At 40.3% G+C, this 17240-nt stretch overlaps 2 protein-coding genes across 3 annotated transcripts; both read left to right on the forward strand.

Annotated features, from left to right (window-relative positions):
• On the forward strand, window positions 1-9413 carry mcm4 (minichromosome maintenance complex component 4). 2 transcript variants are annotated; one of them, XM_065954154.1, is made up of 17 exons: window positions 1-72; window positions 872-945; window positions 1087-1245; window positions 1347-1510; window positions 1646-1747; window positions 1830-1925; window positions 2651-2746; window positions 3367-3505; window positions 3689-3909; window positions 4058-4178; window positions 4335-4594; window positions 5455-5820; window positions 5924-6051; window positions 7348-7555; window positions 7651-7879; window positions 8244-8377; window positions 8772-9413. In XM_065954154.1, exons 2-17 carry the CDS (start codon window positions 885-887, stop codon window positions 8865-8867), a joined length of 2580 nt encoding a protein of 859 aa, XP_065810226.1. In that variant the 5' UTR covers window positions 1-72; window positions 872-884; the 3' UTR covers window positions 8868-9413. The 2 variants fall into 2 exon arrangements, with proteins under 2 accessions (XP_065810226.1, XP_065810227.1); XM_065954155.1 differs by having other exon boundaries at window positions 24-67; window positions 870-945.
• A 1351-nt stretch (window positions 9414-10764) lies between these two features.
• On the forward strand, window positions 10765-17009 carry ube2v2 (ubiquitin-conjugating enzyme E2 variant 2). Its single transcript, XM_020649542.3, has 4 exons — window positions 10765-10897; window positions 15616-15764; window positions 15848-15973; window positions 16158-17009. Exons 1-4 carry the CDS (start codon window positions 10885-10887, stop codon window positions 16302-16304), a joined length of 435 nt encoding a protein of 144 aa, XP_020505198.1. The 5' UTR covers window positions 10765-10884; the 3' UTR covers window positions 16305-17009.
• The last annotated feature ends 231 nt before the right edge of the window (window positions 17010-17240 follow it).

The following is a 17240-nucleotide window of genomic DNA, read 5'->3' on the forward strand; positions in this document are numbered from 1 at the left end:
ACTACGTCATCCGCAGTTTCGCGCCAGATCTGCAGGACTCGGACGTACACAGAAGAAGAAGAAGAAGAAGAGGTAAATCGTTCTTATTCTTCAGTATAACTTCATAAACGTATCGATTATTTCAACTGATTGAAAGTTCATGTTGTTTTGCTCGTTTTGTGGTTGCGTGTGCCCTTTGTGATGTTAACATGCTCATTGTAAGAGTTCAATAAAGTCAAACATTGCAGGCAAGTCTCCGCTCATTGTTTCTAATGCACCCACATGTCAAATGGTGGTTGTGGGTTATTTTCGACTGAATCAGTGCCTCCAATAAAGTTTAGCGTAAGATATATTTGTGAATTAAAACGCACGTTGTTACGGTAAAGTTCAAGTTCTTAATTCAAGAAAAATAGACTTTTAAGTTTTAGTTTTTTTTCCCCATTGTGGGTTATTGAAAAGTTCAGACACACTGGCTAAACAATGCTACCCTTCAACTTTACAGGTGGATTAACTGAAACATAATCACACTTTGGATCTTTGTGTCTTAAAGAGTCACATTGAACATCATTTTTAGTCTGGGGGAACCAAATTCCCACTTTTCCTTAGCACATGCATGATACAAAGAAGAGATATATTTGGGATGTTTGTACAATTTTATAAGAATTCAGCAGGTCCACCTGCAAAAATCAGCATTGTGCAATTTTTTGGCTGCTCAGACTCATTCATAGAGATGCATCTTTCCATCCTGGCCTTTTACTGTTCCTGAGGTCTGGTGAATAGATGTGTTCCCCCTTGAGTCAGAGTTTGTTTTGACTTTTTTTTTAGCAGAGGTCACAAATTACTATGCTACCTTTTTATTTTGGTTTTGTATAACTTTATTTCTGCGCTTTAGATATCCTGAAACCATGTCTTCTCCAACATCGACTCCTGGCCGCAAACGTGGAAGGAACACAAACCCATCCACACGTATGCATCTTCTTTTAATTCTTTTAAGACATTTCCTGTGTCCTAAATGAAAAGTAACGGCTCTGATGACTGTGTCACATGACTGTGTTTGTGTATACAGTTGTCAATCTAAGTAATAACTTTCGTCATTTGTACCTACAGCTAGCAGTGAGGGTCCCACCTCCCCTCCCTCTCAGAGGCGCAGAGACCATGACTCCTCCACTGGAGACCTCATGCCGATGCCGACCTCTCCTGCCACAGACGTGCTGAGTCCAGCAGCCCCTCAGGACACCTCTCTGTTCTCTAGCCCACGTCCCTCAGGTACCTACCACCCAACAAGTCCTGGGTTAAAGTTATTTTGGTTTATTTCAGTCTCATTTATTTATTATTATTTTCATTTTCTTGGTCTCTCTTTTAAACAGTCCTACCCAATGAAGTGGACATGAGCTCTCCTCTGATGTATGGGACCCCCAGCTCCAGGGTTGAAGGGACCCCACGCAGTGTAGTGCGAGGCACCCCAGCTCGACAGCGCCCTGATCTGGGGTCAGTCAGGAAGGCTCCACAAGTTGATCTTCAGTCTGAGCCGGTCAGTGGAGTCATCAGGAAGAAATGTATTGTCCAGATTGTGCCACTTGTTTTAATGATTGAGTAAGGCCAGGGCTATTAGCACAAAGACAAACTTGAAACCACAGTAGCTTAAAATGTTCTTGTTATTTTGCAGCCCAGTACTGAGGGTGCCGTAGCCAGTGAGCCGAACTCGGGTCAGAGACTGGTGATTTGGGGGACTGACGTTAATGTCGGGAATTGCAAGGAGAAATTTCAGGTACATTTCAGCCTAATTTGAAAGTCCACATTCTTAGTACTGAAGAGTTATTGTTGACATTTTTGCTTCACTTTTCCTCCAGAGGTTTCTGCTGAGGTTCATCGACCCAACATCCACTGAAGACGAGAATGCTGGTCTGGACCTGAACGAGCCTTTATACATGCAGAAGCTGGAGGAGGTAGGGAATTCAGTGAATTTGATTGAGTTATGTCTGAAACCGTTTTCACATATGCACTCCGGATAATATCTAGATATTTACAGGAGGACTTCTCCGGAGATTCTCCCGAACTAGCCGTTCACATATGCTCCTCACAGCGGGGGGGATTTCCCGACGTAAGACGTGACGTAAATAAACAATGTGGAAGTAGCGGCCGAAGCAACAGAGTCCACCACACGACGCTATAATGAGAATATTTGCCTTTTTATCAATGCTACGTGTAATCCAATGGAATGACAACATCCACAAAAGAGAGGAGAACAACAAACTGACGAACAGAAAACATTATGCAGCCGTTTAATTACGTGCACGGAGATCGTAGTGGTCGCGGGCAGACACTTTAGCCGGTCACTGTATATAAACGTCATTCTCTTCTTATTGGCTCAAATTGAAATCTCCAGAGTATATTCGGCCGCGTTCAGACATCAGCTCACTCGGATATTCTGCGGATAAAACACTAGGGGTCTGGCCGGAGAAACTCCGTGTAAAGTCCGTGCAGAAAAATGCGGCTGTTTGCGTTCACACATAGCTTAAAGAACCTCCGGGTAGCCAAATCTCCGGAGTTTTTCAGGAGATTTCCTTATGTGTGAAAAGGTTTTGAGTGGGACTAACTGAGAACCTGAACAATACCTCAGCTAGACCATTAATTAATGTAAACTTACTCATTCTTCTGTTGTGTTTCACAGATCAGTGTTGTCGGAGATCCAGTGCTGAGCGTGAACTGTCGGCATGTGCAGTCCTTTGATGCAGAACTATACAGGCAGCTCATCTGCTACCCACAGGTAATATCCTGTAATTATTCAGAACTTAATTGCAGACCTTGTGCACGAATAACAGACTGATTGAACAAATGATTTGACCTATTTTTCTTCAGAAGGATCTCTATTTTTGGCTTCATATTTTGTTTTTTAAAAGGATTTAATTGAAATGTTCTTTAAAAAGCATCACAATAACACTTATGTTTAGAAAGGTGGAGGTTGATGTCATTATGACTTCCCTTCCCTCATTACAGAAATGAGAGGATTCATTAAAAAGCTTCCAAGATTTTCAAGGTTTTTGTCTCTTAAAAGGACGTTTTTTTTCTTGCCACTAACTTTTGCTAAATGATGTGCTCGTGATGGATTAATGTTGGGTATTTGTAATATTAAATAACAAAGAGTAAGGTCTTTTATCTGCTGTTTGTAAAGTGTCTCGAGGTAACACTTGTTATGAGTCGGCGCTACACAAATAAAGATTGACGATGAACTCTTAGGTCAAGTTAATTGGTTTATTTTTGTCACTCTTATGTCTTCTGGAAGTTTAAAACTTCTTTGTCTTGTTGTTGAAATGAATAATACTTTACACCTTGTCGTCTTAAATAGTGCATCTGTACTTATCGTGAGTATTATTTATATCTTTACAGGAAGTCATCCCAACCTTCGACATGGCAGTCAATGAGCTTTTCTTTGAGCGTTTTCCAGACTCTGTCCTGGAGTTCCAGATCCAAGTCCGCCCCTACAACGCCCTGAAAACCAGGAACATGAGGAGCCTTAACCCAGAAGGTGTGTGAACTCGGCACGCTCATGTCACTGGATGTATACAAAGTGAAATCACACTTATTAGGACTGACATACCCAGACATATTTAGTGTGGGCTTTTTGTGAATATTGTCTGATACTTGGGTAAAATGTGAGACATCAGCTCGAGTCTTAAGCATCTGTGTGCCTTCTGTGTTTCCCCTACAGACATCGATCAGCTGATCACTATCAGTGGCATGGTGATCCGCACCTCGCAGCTGATCCCGGAGATGCAGGAGGCGTTTTTCCAGTGCCAAGTGTGCGCCTACAGCACCCGTGTGGAGGTGGATCGCGGTCGCATCGCTGAGCCGGCTGTGTGTCGCCACTGCAACACCACCCACAGCCTGGCCCTTGTTCACAATCGCTCAGTCTTTTCAGACAAACAGATGGTGAGAGTCAGAGGGGTTAGAGCGTGGGTAACGGGGGCGTGTTGCTTACATTCAATGACACCTAACCCTCAGAATTGTGAAGGAGTAATTTGTATGTGTTTTTCCTGGTCAGGACATCTGTTCAGTTATCGATCTTGTTTCATTACAGGTTAAAATTCAGGAGTCTCCTGAAGACATGCCGGCAGGTCAGACGCCTCACACAACTATTGTCTATGCTCATAATGACCTGGTTGATAAAGTGCAGCCCGGAGACCGCATTAACATCACGGGTAAGATTTCCACAATCTCAGCAATGTAGGATGACCAAATACATAACCAGTGTCCCGCCAATAACCTGACTAGAGCTCTAACAAGGACAGTCAACTAATCCTCGTTTGCACCCGTAGACATCCTGACCTAACATCTTTTTCGAAATGTCCCTGCAGGTGTCTACAGAGCTGTCCCCATGCGCATGAACCCACGCCAGAACAGCGTGAAGTCGGTGTACAAAACCCACATCGACGCCATCCACTTCCGCAAGACAGACGAGAAGCGTCTGCACGGTTTGGACGAGGATGCCGATCAGAAGCTCTTCACTGAGGACCGAGTTCAGACTTTGAAGGAGCTGGCAGCGAAGCCAGACGTTTATGAACGCCTCTCCTCTGCCCTCGCGCCGAGCATCTATGAGCACGAGGACATCAAAAAGGTGTGTGTGACTAGCGCAAGACTTGGAAGAACTTTGGAGTAAGCAAACACAAACTGTCAGTCACACTGAGCTTCATGAATTGACGATAACATACAAGTGTTTGCATTTTAAATGAACTCCCATTTAAAGGCAGTTATGAGTTTAAATTGGCATTTTGTCATATTACAACAGGAAAAATACTTACTAACAGTAACAATAATGACTAATTTCATTCATTTATTTACGTGTGCTAGGTCCAGGGCCTTGTAATAATACTCACTGGCTTCCTGTATTAGCAGATCTCTTTATAGCAGACATAGTGCTTTAAACCCTTACATAGCAGTCTGATGTGCAAACTCTTAGGCTTAATACGATGTATGATGTGATAATAACAGTTTCTCATTTCATGAGTTTTAAACTGCATCTTGTCTATAATTTGACATGGAAGATATAGACAGTTTTTTTAATCTTCAAGACAAAGTCCAAGAGAAGTGGTATTGTCACATATTCATATATTTATTTTTTAAGTGAAAAAAAATGACCTAATTTCTCGCAACACAGCTTCTGGCTTGTTCATCAAAATATTTAACTACTGTAAGCTCTTCCTCTTACCATGTGAGAATATCCACAAGACCAAAGGAAGGAAAAGAAAAGCTTCATCATGGAAATAGAAAATTAAGGCAGAGAGAGTGATCAGTCCTGCGATCAATGTCGGCACTTTCCACCACACTTTCCATCCTCGAAATCTGAGTCTAAAGATGCCCGATTGTTATTAAAATTTAAGATGACCCTTCATTATCAGTCATCATGTGTGCTGTATTTTTGAGATAAACTGATACTTGTTGTTTTGTGGTATTTATCCCCTCTTCTGTTGGTTCCAGGGAATTCTGCTGCAGCTGTTTGGCGGCACCCGTAAGGACTTCAGTAAGACCGGTCGGGGAAACTTCCGAGCAGAGGTGAACATCCTGCTCTGCGGAGACCCCGGCACCAGCAAGTCCCAGCTGCTGCAGTACGTCTACAACCTGGTGCCCCGCGGCCAGTACACGTCAGGGAAGGGCTCCAGCGCTGTGGGTCTCACCGCATACGTGATGAAGGACCCAGAGACCCGGCAGCTGGTCCTGCAGACTGGAGCGCTGGTGCTGAGCGACAACGGCATCTGCTGCATCGACGAGTTCGACAAGATGAGCGACAGCACCCGCTCGGTGCTGCATGAGGTCATGGAGCAGCAGACCCTCTCTATTGCAAAGGTATGTCTGAAATGTTTTCAACATGAAAGACAAACTAGGGGACAGAACTTGGCTCTGGAAGAAAATGTGTTGATGATTCTGACTCTTGTGTTTCTGTCTGTAGGCTGGAATTATTTGCCAGCTGAACGCCCGTACTGCTGTGTTGGCCGCTGCCAATCCCATTGAATCTCAGTGGAACCCCAAAAAGACCACGATTGAGAACATTCAGCTGCCTCACACACTTTTGTCCAGGTGAGCACAACTACAAGAGCTTTGACACTGAGACGCCTGATGGGAAAACGTTCACTTTCATTCAACACATACATTTTAGAGGTTGGTTTCACTTATTGGCAGCCTTAAGAAAGCCTCACTTTGACAGTCCTTGAAGCAGCAAACGCCCCACAGAGGACAAGTTTACTGTGTCTGAAGTGAAGGTGAAACTCTTGGAACATGGCAAGTCCTAAAGCACAAAAAGAACAATCTTATCACAGCTGACCAAACTGTGGCAGGTTTATTACCTTACATTCAAAGGAGAGTGAGTGTTCTTAAAAAGTTGACCTCTTGGTTTGTGACAAGCATTTAACATTTTGATTATCATAGTCATAGAAGAGATACATGAACAGCGTATTTTTGGCAGGTTATGGTGACAATGCGGTGTTTTCCTGACACATTTGTTAGCCTCTTTCAATCTTATTTGCGCAACTGATTACCGTAAAATCCGGTGTATCCTATTTTTTCGTCTTAAAAGTTGGCTGCGTCTTATACATCGGTGCGACCAATATACCGGTATAAAATACTGAAACACGCACCGTCATTACCGCGGGAGCAGTAGCCACTAACTGTGATTAAAAACCCATCCCCGTGTATTGAAAGCTGAGTGCACGCTGTGCTGGAAAAGACGGCGACACACTTTTTTTTTTTTCAAATTTTTTCTCCCTCACGAGGTCATAATCCTGCATTTACAGAAAACAGTGGTATATTGTTCCGTAAATAAACCTTGTGGAGTGTTCTTTTGATTTAAAGAGTCCTATATTAAAGTTAAAGAGTGACCGGCGGAATCGTGCAGCGCGACTCGCAAGCTAGGAGTCTGTGCCTCACAACTTTCCCAGCAGCAGGCTGAGAGGTCAACTACCGTACTGTAGCTAGTAGGAGCGCAAACTCCCCAAAGTGAAAACAGACGGAACTACAAGAGCGACACAGCTGCACAGAAAATGCACATTGTAGACATCGGTGAACACAACATAAATCGTCATGCAGGAAAACGGTTCAAACATTTTTTTCTCTCTGAGACCTTCAAAACAGGGTGCGACTTATATTCTGGATTTTACGGTACATGTCACACATGTACTTGTACTACACATCCTGACATTTATTTGTATCATTGTTAATATGAGCAACTTGTGAATTTTAATGTTTCAGGCAAACTGCTGAATAAAAACTTGTCAGACAACATTTGACTAAAAATAAACATTGATCTGAATGTTTGTCATTGTGTCTTTCAGTTGTCATGTCAGTTTGTGTTTAACACTGCATTGCATCCTCCATCAGGTTTGACCTCATATTCCTGATGCTGGATCCTCAAGATGAAGCCTACGACCGCAGGCTGGCCCACCACCTGGTGTCCCTGTACTACCAAAGCGAGGAGCAGATTGAGGAGGAGTTCCTCGACATGGCGGTGCTGAAGGACTACATCGCATACGCACGGACATACATCAATCCAAGGCTGAGCGAGGAGGCCAGCCAGTTCCTCATTGAGGTTTGATGTTCCACAACGTTTACTGTAAGAGCTTTCTTTGGCCTTTTTTGGGGTTTTGAGGAACACAATATTAATTTGTGTATGTTGTTCATCAGGCCTACGTGGACATGAGGAAGATAGGCAGCGGTCGCGGGATGGTGTCCGCCTACCCCAGACAGCTGGAGTCCCTGATCCGCCTGGCAGAGGCCCACGCCAAGGTGCGCTTCTCTGAGAAGGTGGAGACCATCGATGTGGAGGAGGCCAAGAGGCTGCACCGAGAGGCCCTTAAACAGTCCGCAACTGACCCCAGAACAGGATTTGTTGACATCTCTATACTCACAACGGGTATGAGCCTTTTGGATATTAACCCTGTGGGATGATTTTAGACTATTAATGCAGGTGATATGTGATTTGAGACCGGGTGGGAACTATATATATAAACTTAACTAAAACATCAAAAGAAGCTGAAAACAAGATCTTTATGTTTGGACTGTTGGTTTACTTTAACAAGCAAACAAAGAAACTTTAAATGATTTTGGTTCTCAGTGTGTTGAAGCAGGGCTCTGAGATGATCTGACAGAATAGCTCCAGCAGCATGTTGTCGTTGGTGCTCTGCATGTCTGTCTGATAGTAGATCTCAATGCCACAGCTGTTGTGCACTGGTTGCTATCCCTGCAGTGCATTTGAGTGTATTGATGTGTAATTTCAGGTATGAGCGCGACTGCTCGCAAGCGCAAGGAGGAGGTGGCCCAGGCCCTGAAGAAACTGATCCAGGCCAAGGGGAAGACACCGGCCATGAAATACCAGCAGCTGCTTGAAGACCTCAGAGGACAGTCTGAAACTGTAAATATTTATTTTTTAACTTTTAACTTTTCTCCCTTAAGACACGAGAAAATGTGATGTTATTTCAAGTGCATATCCTGAGGTGTTATAATTATAATAAGAGTTCTTCGGTAGTACATGACATTTGTGTAAGCTTAAGTTATGCCTCATTAGATATTTGGTCAGCCTGCTGCAGCCACCAAAGTGCAGAAGGACATGCAACCTTTAAGTCATGGTAATTTATGGTGACAACACTTTTGGCCCTTCCATTATAGTCAGCCACAGTAAAGAGAAGCTACCAATGCATTTCTGATTCACTTTCCTACCAAGTAAAATGTAAAGTTCTACATTATATTTGTCTATAAACACAATCACGACTTTCCGTAATGATTTGGTTCTATCACTTTGTTTTCAGGCGATCACTAAAGAGCTGTTCGACGAGGCTCTCCGGGCGCTGGCTGACGAGGATTATTTGACTGTTACTGGAAAGACTGTTCGTCTTCTTGCTTAAAGCACACCCTGCAATTATGTACAGACTGTAATTTTACATCCTATCCCGTATTGACCTTTTTTTTTTTTCTTTTTTTTTCTTGTGCTGTAGAGAAAATATTTGTATAAATGAATCACCATATGTTTTTCTGGGGGTAAAAGAGAATTCACTTGGGTACAAGGACATAAGTCAGAGTAACCACGTCTCATCCTTTGGTGTCCTGGTATGGTTAAAAAAATAAATAAAAATAAAACATCTATACCAGTTATTATTAAAGATAATATTTAAAAGTGCTTGTTTTTCATTTGTTTACCTTCATTGTTTTTGTGCTCTGTGATATGCTAACAGCTATGTCCCTTTATGTTATGACTTCAACATTGTTATGATGACCAAGAGTTTTTTGTCTTGTTCTGTGTGGGGAGAGGTTAAAGCAAAGTCGAATAAGTTCCTTTTTTATAAGATCTTTGCAATGTCTGGTAATGGAGTACTTATTTCCCATGAGTGAATTATTCATTGTAGCTTTCATTGACAGCTTGTTATGAGAAAATAAAATGTTGCTCCCTAAAACTTCTTGGACATTTTCTTTTTTTTTTCCGTCAGTGGTTTAATTGGATAACAATTTTCCTACAAGTGTCTTGAAAGTTTGTGACTCTGAAACTCTGATTGTGTTTCAGCTAGTGGTGACAAATGCAACGATGGCAGTCTGCACTAATGAACCGTCTGGTGGGTTGTAAGGATTGAGAGCTGAGGGATGGGGATAAGAGGCTTAATTTTTTACATATCCTACAGGTTTGCCTCCAGTGATTTTTGACAGATCCATAGATGGACTGTAAGAGATAACATCAACCGTAGGAAACCTGAACTGAACTTTTCTTCAACTCTGCCTGACCTGACCCTCACATTATTTCCAAACTGAAGTTCTATCCTAAAGGTATGTGGTGGCTCTTATTTGAACACTTCAACCTTGACTCATATCAATTTGTCATATTAACAACATTGTGAAGTCTTTCAGCTGGTCAGTCTTGTAACACCTAATGGGCACAAGGTGTGGAAAAGTGTTTTACAACATTTTCCCTAAATACTGTTTATTATGCTCTCATCTTTTTCTGATAACTTGTACGTAGATCTTGTTCTCAATGTTTCATAGAATTCCTTCTTTTTTTTCACTAGCCTGCTCCAGACCATTTAATCCACCAGCTCCACTGATAGACTGATAAAAACAGAGTGTAATAGAGACACTGTTATCATGCTGGATTTTCGTTTCTCTAACCTTTTCGGAAGTGATGTACTGAAGCTGTTGGGGCCACATATAACAAGGACATGTTGGATTCAGTGAGGAACCAGTGTCCAGGCCTTTTTCTATCATTGGGTATCCAATAGGGCACACTATATGGCCCTTCATCACATTTTCTTTAATGTATGTACACACTCCACTTATGGGAACTGTCATGTTTTCTCCTCCTAAAGGAGACAAGACAAAAAATAGTTCCCACTGGAAGGGCATCCTGGCTGGAGGGCACTATGTCATGCTTTCTCCACTGAAGGCCACTTAATCACATTTTCGCAACAACAACAAAAAGTGCATGTCAAGATGATTCTCAATGTTTTCTCTGACAGACGCACACAGGTGAGTGAGTTCCATCAGTGCCTTTTATTTATTTTTTTCCCCCAATCTGAATCCATAGTGCTTACATTTGTCAACCCTGAAATGTCCATTTAAAAACAAGGAGAGATGAAGTTCATAAAGGGATGTGAGAAGCAGACAGTGGATGGGATGAAACCTGCCTACTTTAACTTTAAAGTTCCTGCGTGTAAAGAAAAGAGTAACCATAGGGGGATTCACTGGGCTTTAAGGCAACTTCATGTTACCACTGGTGCCTTTTAGTTGAGGCGTGAACCGAACCAGCTTGCAGTGGGTTTTTTTTTTAACCACTGTGACGTCACAACTCTGTGCGTGTGTGCGTGTGTGTGTGTGCCATAGACTGTGTGTGCGCGCGTGTGTGTGTGTGTGTGTGTTTCTGGACTCGGCTGGAGGAAGATGGCGGTCTCAGGTTAGTGGGCTTTAAAAACTTAACATGTACGGCGATGCAAAAGTGTGGGCGAGGCTGGCGACTGGTTTATTTATCCACAGGCAAAACGTGGCAAAAAAGTTACCCACTTTAAAATTGTTTTACATAACCCGCCGGCCGAGCTGCAGTGTGTGTGCGTGTGTGTATGTGTGTGTGTGTTTTCTCTCTTTAATGTCTCCTCGACTGAAAACAGAGGTCCATCTGTGTCATGGAGCTAATGTGACTGTGTGGGGCTAACCTAGCTGAAGCTACCGAATAACGGGGAAGCTGCCTGAAATACATCTCGCTTTTTTTTTTTTCCAGTTGCGGACTTTAATCTGTATTATAGTGCAGCTATAAAGCTATAAAGCTTTGTCGGCTGTTTAAGTTTCCCCTTTAATATGGGGATTGTAAACAACAGTAGCTAGCGTGGCTAAGCACTAGAATATTCCAGCACCGCGTTGTGTCCGCCTGCTCATAAATTATTTATTTTAAGGCTTGACTGCCTCGACACACCATCTTTTTTAGTTCGTTATAATATATTATAGATAAATACTATGCAGAAATGTAACGATATTGTTTTAATTTAGTGACTATTGCTCCATCTTGTCTTATTTCAATAGGGTCGCTGCACCTTTAACTCTAAATACAGGATGCGGGAAATAAAATGATCTTCACCTAAAGCTCAGTGTTTGATACTGTAGTGTGAGGCGAGAGGAAAAGTGTGCAGGACAAATAAAACATTGTAGTTGACACGCTGTGTTTCAGCAAATAGTCGGAACCGATAGCTGTGTTAGTGCACAGCAGGAAGCATGGTCCCCAAACTAACAATCAACAAACAGATTTTCAGACTGTTGCACAAAAAATAAAGTATTGATAAGGGTGTGATTACCTCGTGAATAGCCTGCATATTGTTTCCCCTTTGCATACATTTAAACATACACTACGGGGGATAAGATAGATTTACTTTATTGATCCCAAACTGGGAAATTGTGGCGTTACAGCAGCAGGTTATCCAAACACACAATATGAGTAAAAAAAAAAAACAAACACAGTGTTAGTAAATCTAAACATAATATAATATTAAATGCAAAGTAAATAAGTACTAAAAATATCAAAACTAAGAATGTGAATATATACAACCAGGATTTAACTAAGCATTACTAGTCTTAAATAGGAAGATTAAATATGGAAGATTGAATGTAAATGTGCAAAATCAGAGTCAGAGTCGTAAATGGTAGTAAATTAAATATGAAACATTAAATGTAAATGTGCAAAAACAGAGTTGCAAATGGCCAGTATTGACATAAGTTAAAGTGCATGAGTGCAGACATATAATAAGCAGAAACTATACAACATAACGGCGAATAGACAGCCGAATGAAGTGAACATGAGTGCAGAACAGATTACAGTATGGAGAGACAGACATTATCATGATGACAGTTCTCTGCTCGCATGAGGTGAGCTCCTGTACAGAGTTATGGCCTTTTGGTAAGAAAGATTTCTTGTATCTGTCCTTGTGACAGCGGAGTTGGTATTTCAGGATTGTATTTCAATGTACATAACTGATAAGAATCTTTGTTATCATTTGTATACAAGGACACAACGAAACTTTGTTAGCAGCAGTCCTAAACAGCGGCGTTTACAAAAACAACAACGAAAACATATTTGTGGTGATATGAAAGAGAAATATGCAAAAAGTGGCCACAGCAATTGCTGTTCAGTGAATGAATGATAATAATGAATAGTCAGTTATGGTGACTGAAAGAATATATACAGTTATTATTTTGCAGTGACTGATTAATTAAACAAATATAAATATAGAGATATATAGTCCAAATAAGTGAAGTTATGGTGCAGTGACAGAGTATATACAATTATTATTGTGCAGTGACTGGATGAATAAATTAACAGTTTTAGTGCAATGAATAAATAAATACACCGTTAAAGTTAAAGTGCTGTGACTGAGTAAATAGATAGACAATTGTAAAGCAATAAATATGGGGGTGTAATATTAACGTCATAGATGGAGCGACCTGGTGGTCTTTTTTAACCTTGCAAGTTTCAAGTAACAAGTGCCATAGATAACACGAGCTGAAAACGACTGCCTGACAACAGGTGCTGTGCTGCTCTTGAATTCCCCTGATGTAGCCAGCTAATACCAAGACTGTTTTGTGTATTATCATTGCCATGAGATAACTAAAGTAGATACGTTTATTATTTATTGGGGAAAACAGCCATGCATTTTTTTGTAACAGTAACAATACTGAGGAACCAGAAATAACGGGCATAGTTAGGACGGCCACTAACAAAAATACTGGGGAAAACATAAAGCATTGAAATGAGAGGCAGACACTGAACATATTGACATACTCTTTCCCTCTTCATGCATAATTGGGATCTTAACCATATTTGCACAGATATTAACTTAAGCTTGCATGAGGTTTTCACTTCTGCAAAATTGACGAATGAATACACTTTTTGGGTCATTAAAAGAAACTATCAAAGCTCTTTTAGGATCACTTAAATATGATATCTAAACAAGGTATACAACCAAGACCATGTATCAAGCAGGTTATTCCCCACTCTCTCTCTCCCTGATTTCCAAATCTATCCACTGTCCTATCTCTCAATTAAAGGCACAAAAAGCCCAAAAATAAATCTTAAAAAAATAAAAATGTGAGGCTTTGCGATAATCAGACATCTTATTTTGGTCTGATGGTTAGACCAAAATAAAGATTTTATTGTTATTCTGGACGAAAGGAAAATGTTCACTGTTTTCTAACCTTTTGTAGGCGTATAACTGGATTGATTCGAGGTGAAGATTAGGAGATGACAAAATCATTGCTGATTTAATTTATAATAGGAATGCAAGTTGCTGACGTAGCATCTTGCACATTTTTTCTTGCATGTATTGTAACTTGGCATCTGAATAATGCTCCCTGATTCCACAAACTACAGCTAGCTAAAATTAGTGAGTTTATTTGCACCTCACCATGTTTGCATGCTGATTGAGATATTTAATTCTAACGTGCAGTCCAGATGTGGAGTTTTCATATTAGAGGGTTTTGATTGATTGTTGTGATAAATGTCAGCTGAGATTTAATGAGGTGCGACACCATGACAAACACGTTTCAATGTTTTTCACAGTATGTCTTCTGTCTCAACTTCAGGGCTTTTCTAAAAATGACTTTTCACTTCCTCTACTGTACATTTGTCTTCAGGACAAATTGAAGACTAGCAGTAGTTTAACTAACCTAACTGCTGTCCCCTCAACCTTCAGCACTCCGCGTGTCATGAGCTGTCAGTGGTTACTACACTCATAAGATGTTTGAATGTTACCCTGAACTGTTTGCTGTAAATCAGCAGTATTGGCCCACGTGCTGAAAAATCTCATGACTGTTTCCAAACATTTATGGACTTCAGCAGTGTCAGATTTCTTAAGTGTCTTTAGAACAAGATATCAACTTGGATTCAGTTTCACATAAACCTGGAAAGGGCTGTGGCTCCATGCAGCATGCATACAGAGCCAGAGTACCGAGTTGCACCTGTTTAACACTTTTAAGTGTGTCTATATAAGTTTTGATCATGTTAAAAAAGTTTATGTTTTAGCAGTTTTATTTCACAGGAAAACTGTCATTTTAGAACTATTTAGGTACATAAGTTAACAATTATTTATAATTAGAGCCAGAACTTACCATTATTTCCTCACTGGTAAATCATTAAAACAATATCAGTCATAATTGCTTAATTGCTCACAATCGTTTTTTTGTTTTTCAAGACAGTCAAACTTTCTGAGGATGAATATGTAAAAAAACAAAAAAAAATCAGTCTTGAGTAAAATAAGCTACAAATATTTTTTTTCAATCAATAACTTATTAAAGCTGTTTTTACTATATTTATTAATATGGCAGTATTTTTTTGCTCACTCAATAAAGCCTTTGGTTTGGATTCACAGGTAACAGAGCCCCCTATAGATTTAAAATAGAAATATGAATTGCTTGTTCTGTCTAAGCAAGTTTATTACCAGAAGCAAATAACCTCATTATAATTTTAAAAAAGTATTCTTATTATTCTTGCATTTATTCGACAAATAAAATTGTTGATTTTTAAAATGTGATATTGAAACTGAATGTTTATTTGTTTTGATAGTTATCTTTCAAACTATGACCCTCTTTCAGATTCTCTACCTTCTAAACTTAACAAATCCCGACAACATCAAAACCTACAATAAGAAAAGTTTTTTTGTCTTCCAGAGCTGTCTTAATTCTCTGCACTGGCTGTGACTCCTCGCCACGAGTCCGTGATTGATCCTTTCCAAAGAAGTTTATTTTGAAATGCTGACCATAGATATTTAAGCTCCTTTTAACTGAAGGCGTAGTGATTTTTACAAAACTTTTTGATTTGAGCAATAATTCTTAAAATAAGGGACAACTTATCATGGAACTATAATCAGCTGATTTGTAGCTATTATCAATTGTGGTGCTGAAGTAGTCATTCCTTCAGGATGGTGAAGGATTCATTGAAACATTAGTAGTTATAGTTGTAGTTATATTGAAGAATCATGTCAGCCAGAAAAGTGTTGCTTATTGTTTTGTTTAAAGTTATTGGACCAATTCATATTGATGTATTTTGTATTGGTGAACAGGAGGAAAACAATACAACGTCAGTGGTATCTTCATAAACTCTGTGTAATTCATATTGTGATATTGTTATTTTAGGAGTTAGAGTTCCACGCAATTTTCGCTTGTTGGAGGAGCTTGAAGAGGGGCAGAAGGGTGAAGGCGACGGCACAGTCAGCTGGGGCCTTGAGGATGACGAAGACATGACTCTCACACGGTGGACAGGCATGATCATTGGACCAGGGAGAGTAAGCACAGACAACTTAGCACTGATGTGTGTGTAGGAATGTTTTTCTCCTGTTTTCCTAATTCTCTGTTAATCTTTTTCCAGACCAATTATGAGAACAGGATATACAGTCTGAAAGTGGAATGTGGACCCAAATACCCCGAGTCAGCCCCAACTGTTAGATTTGTAACAAAAATTAGCATGAATGGGATAAATAATTCCAACGGCATGGTGAGTGTCATGAAAAATTTGACAACTTTATGTATGAGTGTTGCTCTATCTCAAATCATTTGTAGAGCTCAGAAATTGTCCTGCAGTTGTGAGATGCTCTGACGTGATGCATGCAATACATCACTGTCAGCAGGCCTGTCACTATGATTGATTTGGTGTCCTTTTTTTTTGTTTTCTCTCACAGGTGGATTCACGTAGCATACCAATATTAGCAAAATGGCAGAATTCTTATAGCATTAAAATTGTTCTTCAAGAGTTAAGGCGTCTAATGCTGTCCAAAGAAAATATGAAGCTTCCACAACCACCAGAAGGACAAACCTACAGCAATTAATCGTAATGGTTTTATTTGACCCTCTGTCTTAATACCTTACTCTCTTAGAAATATTGTGTAAAATCATCAAGAAGCTCACTCCGCACATCAACAGTATCATCTGCAAGAGCAAGATTGGACTTGATTACTTAGCTCATTGAAAAAGAAAGTATCCCTGCAGTTAGGCACTGAGAAGATAGTCAAGACTACAAGACCACATATATATGCCTTTTAAAAAAAGTTACTCTGACAATGACTTTTGTGTTCAACGTGTTCAAGCTTGAGTGGGCTTGAAGAGGGAAGCATGATGCCACACAGAGGCTGTACCAGAGTCCCAGTAGTTTCATGTTCAAATGTTTAATCACTGAAGTAAACAGCAAGATGTGTGTAAGAAGGCATGTTCTGTAACTAATACTAGTCAAACAGAGGCCACATTTTTGAGTTGTTAGTCAAAACTTAGCAGGTTCATTGAATTATCATGCAGTTTGCTAAATATTGAACTGTGGCTGTAGTCTAAAAGTAGTGTCACAAGGTAAGCAACTTTTTATTTTATTTTTAATATTTGACACGATACCAATATGATTCTGTTCTGCAGCTCTTTGACATGTAACCGACGTTGAAGCCTGTTCTGTTCTGAAACCCTCGCATTTAACTTCTGGTGAAAATGGCAGGTGTATGAACTTGTGATTTCCTGAAATTAAAATCACTGTCTGCGAAAAAAAAAAACCAAGACTCAAGTTTTTTTTTTTACTCCCCCAGCTACACTTGCAGCTACCACTTGTGCCCACATGGGGGCCTCAGCTGACTTCTGTTGGTAGCTGAAAGCACGAGTCATGCGTTATGTTGTGAGTAAGCTCGCTGTCCCCTTTGGGCCTTGTAATAGAAACCAGGTTAATGAAACTGCTGGATGACACCACTGCAGAAATTTGATATGCGACTTGTGCACTTGTCATCTCA

This window comes from Labrus bergylta, chromosome 4 (assembly GCF_963930695.1).
Source record: "Labrus bergylta chromosome 4, fLabBer1.1, whole genome shotgun sequence".
NCBI lineage: Eukaryota > Metazoa > Chordata > Actinopteri > Labriformes > Labridae > Labrus > Labrus bergylta.